Source organism: Felis catus, chromosome E1 (genome assembly GCF_018350175.1).
Source record: "Felis catus isolate Fca126 chromosome E1, F.catus_Fca126_mat1.0, whole genome shotgun sequence".
Classification (NCBI taxonomy): Eukaryota; Metazoa; Chordata; class Mammalia; order Carnivora; family Felidae; genus Felis; species Felis catus.
Genome location: NC_058381.1, coordinates 17,744,849 through 17,752,072, shown reverse-complemented (window position 1 = coordinate 17,752,072; position 7,224 = coordinate 17,744,849). Strand labels below are relative to the sequence as shown.

At 52.6% G+C, this 7,224-nt stretch overlaps 1 protein-coding gene across 27 annotated transcripts in view; it reads right to left on the bottom strand.

Moving 5' to 3' along the window:
* Positions 1-1,443: 1,443 nt before the first annotated feature.
* The window catches only part of MYO18A (myosin XVIIIA), a 102,103-nt gene continuing 96,322 nt past the window's right edge, over positions 1,444-7,224 (bottom strand). For 20 of the 27 annotated variants that reach the window (XM_045045104.1, XM_045045111.1, XM_045045108.1 and 17 more), the window contains one exon: positions 2,734-2,868. Coding sequence is in view for 7 of the 27 variants with exons in the window: in XM_045045119.1 (XP_044901054.1) it covers positions 2,724-2,868 (145 nt within the window). In the remaining 20 variants the exon portion in view is untranslated. Of the gene's footprint in view, positions 2,869-7,224 lie in introns of all 27 variants that reach the window. The other 7 variants (XM_045045119.1, XM_045045120.1, XM_045045121.1 and 4 more) reach the window with 1 other exon arrangement.

Below are 7,224 nucleotides of genomic sequence, written 5' to 3'. Positions count from 1 at the left end.
AGCACTTAGAACAGTGCCTAGGCCATGGCAGGCAGTTATGAAATATCTGAATGTTGAGTGAATGAATACACTAATAATATAAGCTTTCTGACTTGAAGAAAGCCCTCTGCCCCAGGTCAGATAATTCGACAATGATGTTGGACTTTTCAGTTAACCTGAGGCCTGAGTCAGTGCAGGTCAACAGAGTTGGGATCTTGTCTGCAGATGGGAGGGACTCTGTCACCCGTTCCTGGGAGAAATAGAAAATGCACCCATCTATTTGAGAGCATGAGTAAAAGATGAACATGAGGAGCCAGCAGTTTAAAAAAAAAAAAAAGTAGGGGCGCCTGGGTGGCTCAGTCGGTTGGGCGTCCGATTTCGGCTCAGGTCATGATCTCACGGTTTGTGAGTTCGAGCCCCGCGTCGGGCTCCGTGCTGACAGCTCGGAGCCTGGAGCCTGTTTCTGATTCTGTGTCTCCCTCTCTCTCCACCCCTCCCCCACTTGTGTTCTGTCTCTATCAAAAATAAATGAATGTAAAATAAAATTAAAAATTAAAAAAAAAGTAACTTTACTTTTATTACCTTTTCCATTCGACCTTGCAGGGGCAGTGGAGAGGGGTAGTCTTTTTCATTCAAGATGGATCCATATTATACTTCTCTCCCACTCGTTCTGGGGGACTTTCCTCCCTCCTTCCCTTTCTTGACCCTTTCCGGGAGGCTGACATCGCCAGAGCCTTGGCTTCAGGGCTGTCTGATACCCTTTCCCGCCTACCTGTACAAACCAGGGGAGCCCGACTGACCAGCTGTAAAAGAAACTTTATGTGTGCCAGGATTATAACTGGTCACATTACCGAAGGTGGAGGAGGAGTCGTCGTTTGTTTTTTACCCGTCTGTAAGAGCTGCCTCGTAGCTGTCAGCGAGCAGACCAAGTGTGGACTGAGGCATGAAGGCAGAGACTGGGCAGGGCAGAGAAGCCAGAACTCCCAGCCTACTCAAGTTGGCCTGTGGCCAATGGGGTTGGGGGCCAGAGAGAGTTCTGGCAAGTTTTGATCAAAAAGTCATATTTGGAACGACTAAAATTAAACGTAAACTTTTTTTCTAGAAGGACTTGAAAAAAAAGAGAGAGAGAGAGAAGCTAGGATCCCTGTAATTGGTGAGATTTAGTAATCAGAGGACCTCAACATTTCTGAGTGGAGGCCAGTGTAGGATGAGGCATGAATGGCTCTGCCTGATTGCAATCCACAAGCTCTTAAAATAAAAGGTGGGGTTTGTCTCCCTTGACCAGTCTTCTCATTCTACCTTTGCCTGCCCCCAGGTGACCTGCCAGAACTTTCTTTGTGGCACTGATCTGGCGTGGGAGTAGGCCAGAGACCCGGCCGCTTCCCCAGGTCCTTACCAGAACCCTGCCTCTGCTCCCCACTGACCATCTCGGACTTCACCTGAGCCTGAAGTAACAGGCAGAGCCAGGAGGAGAAGGACGTTTATTTCCATACATCAGGTGAACAGGGAAGAGAGAGCACAGCCCAGTGAGTACAAACCAATTGCGGGAGAGAAGGTGAGGGGGACAGCAGATGGGAGCTGCACCAGGCACTGCCCTTGGGTCCCCAAGTCTGGTATTATTGGTGGGATGACCTTTAGGGTGGGGCTGGGACTGTCCGGCCACGTGTTGTCTTGTCTCGGGGAAGTGTGTGGGGGCAGGGCAATTGGAAGAAGAAAAATGACTCAGGCTCAGGACACAGGGTGAGGACTCGTGTCTAATACACCATCAGTACTGACCCAAACCCCCATCTTGAGTTTTTCTGATCACAAGCTCCCAACCCAAGGCCTTCCCTCTCAAGTTGGGCCCACGGCCCAGGCAACTTGGACAGAGGGTCAAGGAGGCAGTGCTTGGATAAGCCCCGAACTTATCGGCATAGGTGGAATGGGTTTAGTCTTAAATAGGTCATTGCACTTAACACACTGATGAGACGAAGGGGGTGGGGGCTGAAAGTGCCAGATGGTACATATGCACCCCTGTCTGTGTAGGCTTGCTCAACCCAAACCCAGAAGCACCTGAGAGCCGCTCCCCATGCTGACAAGAATCTGGACCCAGCTCCGCTCACCGGTCTCTCCAGCTGCACAGAGAAAGGACTGCTCTCTGAGGAGCGAAGCGGGAGATGAGATTCCCCTAGTCAGTCATTCCTGGAAACCCCAGCTGCCACCACAGCCCCCTCCCACTCTCAGGGATGCAGCTGTGATGGAGAGGGTGGGTATTTAAATTAAAAGTAAAAAGACAGCAGGCACTGAGAAGAGAAAGCCCTCACCCCAAGCCTGGGGGCGGGGAAGGAATTGCTGTTCCTGCCCCCAATTCCTCCCCATGGACCCAGCAACCTAGAGTGTCCCAGCAGGCAATCTGTCCACCGTCCCTGAGCAGGGGGCTGAGATGGAGGTCAGCTTGCTGGCTCCATGCAGTGCCAAGCCACCTGCCACTGCCCACAGTGCGGCCCAAGGTCGAAACCAAAAGTGTGGCATTTTGGAGGCAGAAGGAGCATTAAGTTCTCTTTTCAGAAACTCCTCTTCCCCCCACCTCTTCCATGTGGAGATGTCAGACACCCACAATTTGGAAAGCCCCCCAACCCCCTTGGGTCGGGTGTTTCCCATGCAGATCAGCAGTCAGGTGGGGGAGACCTGTGCCCCATCATTTCCTGGGAGAGGCGCTGTGGCAGTAGCCTTTGGGTGCCAGAGGTTCAGACCACTCCCCTGGGCTATGCGTTGGTCTCTGTCGGCTTGGCCTCTGTGTCGCTGTCACTCAGATAGTTATGGGAATATCTTGGCCTGGAGGTGCTGTCCAGAGGGTCGTGTTCATCATCTGACCGGTCAGGGGCAAGGGACTTCCAGTAACTGGTGGGGCTGCAGAGAGAGAGGAACAAGGTCACAGGCGAACAATGCTCTTAACTCGCGGCACCAAAGCCTTTGGGTCTGGGAGGCTCCCAAAGCCCTGTCATAGCAGTCCCTAAAAGCCACAAATTGAGAAGTAAATTCAATCCTATCTTGCTTGAGAAGCAATTCCATCTTCCCCAGAAGACACTCAGAGTAGTAAGAGAAAGGAGCACATTGTTTTGATTCTGAAACCTTTTGAAATTCCCAGGAAAGCAACACTGTAGAGCCGTGGGTCTCAAACCCGAGTGTGTTGTAAGGACTCCTGCATCCTTCCCTGGAGAAATTTTGATTTGCTAGCTTTTGGGTGGAACTGAGGAATTCCCCATTTTCAACTCCTCCCCAGAGGATTCTGATGGAGGTGGTCCATGGACCAGGCTGACTTGGAGAATGGCAGTCTGGTGATTATATGGCTACAACCTAAGGGAACCTCATTCCTAACACGATTCCTTCTAAGAAGGAGGAGCCTTCCCCACGGAATACTACCAGATCTTAACACTTTCTCCTTAGGCTTTCCTAAGGCCTGTGAGAATTTCTGCCCTTGACCGTGGCATCATCTATTCGCCACAAGGATAGGAGACTCAGGATGTAGGGACTGGCAAGACGTCCATTTCAGGGTGGCATAGTTATCCCTTTCTTGGTATCATAACCCAGCCCTCTAGAGTTTTAATCAGGCCACTGGGAACCTCCAGTTTCCTCCCACCAGGATGTGAAGAAACATCGTCCTCTGGATGGAGCAGGCTCATGGCATTCAGCAAGGATGGAACCTTCTGCTCCAGTCACCTTCTTTTTTTTTCTTTCTTTCCCAAAGCCTGAGAGCCACCTTCCCCTGCCCCTCCCACCGCTGCTGCCTCTGCCGGTTCAAGTGCACCATAATTTCAACACTCTTGAACAAAATGCAGCACAGAGAAGCTCCACCCCTACCAGTGTCCAGCACTCAGAGAGTCCCCGTCCAGTGCTCCCAGGGACACAGCTCTGCTTCCGGATCCTACAGAGCTTCCACTGGTATAAACAGGAATTCGGTGACCCCTCTGCCCACAATTCTGCTTTAAGAATCTGAGGCGGGGAACCTTGTTTATAGCCCCTTTGAAGTGCTACCCCAAACCCGAAGAGGAGGAAGCAGGCTTCTGAGAGAAAGAATCAAATCCTTCACTTTTCCATCTGTGTTGTGAAGAAAGGGTTTGGCTATTGAGTACTTCCAGTGTGTGAGACATCGTCCTAAGCAGTCTGGATATGCGTCTTATTCTTCACAAGAGCCCTATGAAAGGTCACCAGGAAGCTGGTTCAAAGAAGCATCTTGCTCAAGGTCATATAGCCAGTATGTACATTTGAACTTGGACTCTTAGACCTCAAAGCTTTTGCTGACTCCACCCGGCCCCTGGATTGGGCGACCCGAAGAGGAAACAAGACCAAACCTGAATGCTCCCCACAGACCCATGGTGAAAGCCCAGGGGGTGTGTAAAGATAGGTTTCTCTCTTTCTCTCTCTCCCTCCCCCCCCCCCCCCCCGGGAGAAGGAAGAGCCTGATAGACTACATGTTCAATTATGCAAAATGGTTCAGGAATGGGGCAGTCTGGTTAATAGTTATCATATTTCTCATGAATGAATTACCATTTTTAAAGGAATCAGAATAGCACAAAACACATTTAATACAAACTAGACTGAACATAAATGAGTCTTACTTTGATGGGCCAAAGGCACTTAAGGACTCTAGGGTGTCTCAGGGACGAAATCATAAAGCTCAATGATGACTGTGCACCATAGAAAAAATTGGGGTTATTTTAGCTTTTGGGTTGTTTGAATTCTAAATTAGTGGGAGCCTGGTTTTATTTTCATGTTTGAGATAGAATTTCTGGGCACCCAGTGCTAAGGTCTGCTCTTGGGCACGGGAAGGACTGATTTTGTGAAAAGGCAGTGTGGTTATTTTGGGGGCAGTTGGGGGGCAAGGCAGATGCCAGGACTGGGACCCAGATGCCAATGGGGCGCTGTCGGGTAGGGGCCGGCCCGAATTCCTTTCGATTCCCCCCACGTCTCTCCTTAGAGTAGGGCCGCGTCCCCCATCCCTATGTCCTTGTGCCCGCCAGGTTCCAACACTGCTCCATCCAGGTGCTGGGTAAGTGGCACAGGTAGCGGGGGTCAGTTCCACGGAGCCATAAGATACCCTTGCCCCTGGCTGGGTGTTCTTCAGCCAGTCTCCTTTGTGGCTTCTATCGGCACAGCTGTAGAGCCAACAGCAGGCAGCTAGCCCCCTCCCAAGGGCAAGAGTCTGGGCTGGCAATTTGAACATTTTAACCAAATTGTTCCAAAAGCTTTCCTCCCCACAAGCCAGTGTCTCCTGCGCGGCGCTGTCACAAACAATTTGGTGTATAAACTAATTCCTGCTGGGTGAGCCCAGGGTGGCAGGCCCCTCCCCTTGCCTCTGCTATGGATGCGTTCGTGTTCTGAATTCTCACCGGTCCCCATCACCAGATGGGAAGCTAAGCCATCACTCTGCCCCTGCCCCCATTCTACCCAAAGTCGGTTCATGCTGAGTCTGACTAGGTCCTCCCTTCCCTGGCCCTTCTCCTGCCAGCTCTGTATTGACTGCCAAGCTTTTGGCTCGGCGCCCACTCTCCCCGCAGTGAATCCAATCCTCCCCGGTGGTGTTGTATAGGGTTTCAGGATCACTCCTGTCTTGCTGGCAGACAAGAGGAACTGTGCTGGTGGCTGGGGGAAGAAACAGGCTTTATGTGGTTTTGTTCTTGCTGGTCCTGGGGTCAAGGGTGATGATGGGCTGAGGGCATCGGGTCCGAAATACACCAGTTGCCGGGCAGTGTGGAGGGGCCTGGTGAGGCCCACGTCTCCCTCTTCAAGCAGGGGTGCAGTGCTCAGACAGGTCTGGCCTTCTCTCTTTTCCAAACCACCTGATGGCCCATCAACTGACTTCCTGCATTAGGGGAGCAGGGCACTCAGCAGGGCTGCGGAGGGGAAGGCTGAGCTGGTAGATACAATATTGCGACTCCAGCCTTTGCTCACTGTGGAGCTGACAACAGCTCCCTCGTGCAACGGAGATGCTTTCTGCTCCTCCCAGAGCATCCCGCAACCACTGCCACAGGGGGGAAGCCACCGAGCAGTGCTGAGCCCAAGGGCTTGGTTTCAGAGCAGCTCGGGGCCAGAGGAATCCAAGATGTCTGTCCATGAGCCTGGGCCGGGCTTAAATTCCACCCTCCTCCACCATCCCCCTAATTCCATCCCATCACCCATCTCCAAGTAGCTGCAGGTAACTTTCACTTCTACTTGCTCCTTTCCTTAAAACATAACTGGTCCCTTTGGGTATAACCCGGCCAAGTCAACGTACGCGCTCAGCCACCCCACGGCACAAGAGGCCCACAAACATGCGACAGGTGTGTGTTAGTTCATGCATCGGGGAAGCAAGGCCCCTGCCCCAGGGGGCTGCGCTCTGGGGTCACACCTCCTGGGAAGCAGCAAGCTTGCCCTGGGAGGGTTCCAGGCCGAAAACAGCTTCACATAACCAGGGTGATCCAAATGTCACCACCCACCAGGGAAACCGGGAACAATGGGATTCCAGTGAGTCAGTTTCTGCCTTCTTCTGAGGTGGGGGTGTGGGCATAAAGGGCCTAACTGCTAGATCTCCCTTCCCACAGAGAGAAGGCTGGGGGAGGCAGGAGAGCCGGGAGGGGGCTGTCACTCAGCAGCTGCTAATTTCTATTCATTATAACTTTTTAAGATGAGCTGAGCTGAGGCGACGCCCATGTGTGGGCTTCAGGTGGGAGGGCTGGGGAGGGAGTCAGGGAACTGCGGCTTTGAGGGAGGGTGTGGTGCAGCCCCGTGAGCCTTGCTGTCTGAGGCTTGACATGCGTAGCAGGGAAGAAGGTGGCGTTGCAGGGCAGTATTGAGAGCCGAGAGCTGAGCCAAAGGTCCCGTAAGAGACAGAGGCCACTGACACACCAGCTCGCCCTCAGGGGTTGGCTAGAGCCCTTTCCCAAGCCCAGCCCATTCGGGGCATAGACAAAAGCCCGAGGCACACACAGGAAACATTTCACCTGTGGGCTCTGCCTTGGGCCCTACAGGGGAGGAGTGGTGGAGAGCAAGCCTAACAGACTCCATTCAGAACCCAGCACATCACTTCCCAACTGTGTGACCCTGGCCAGTGACTTAACTTCCCTGAGCCTCAGCTTCCTCTTCTATAGAATGGGGCTAGTCAAGCCTTTGTATGGAGTTAGCGTGAGGATGAAGTGAACAAAATGTGGCAAATGTCTAGGAGGTCCCCCGGCACCCGCGCTGAGGACTTAGTAAGTGGGAGCTGTGCCGGATCATCCTCAGCAAGGT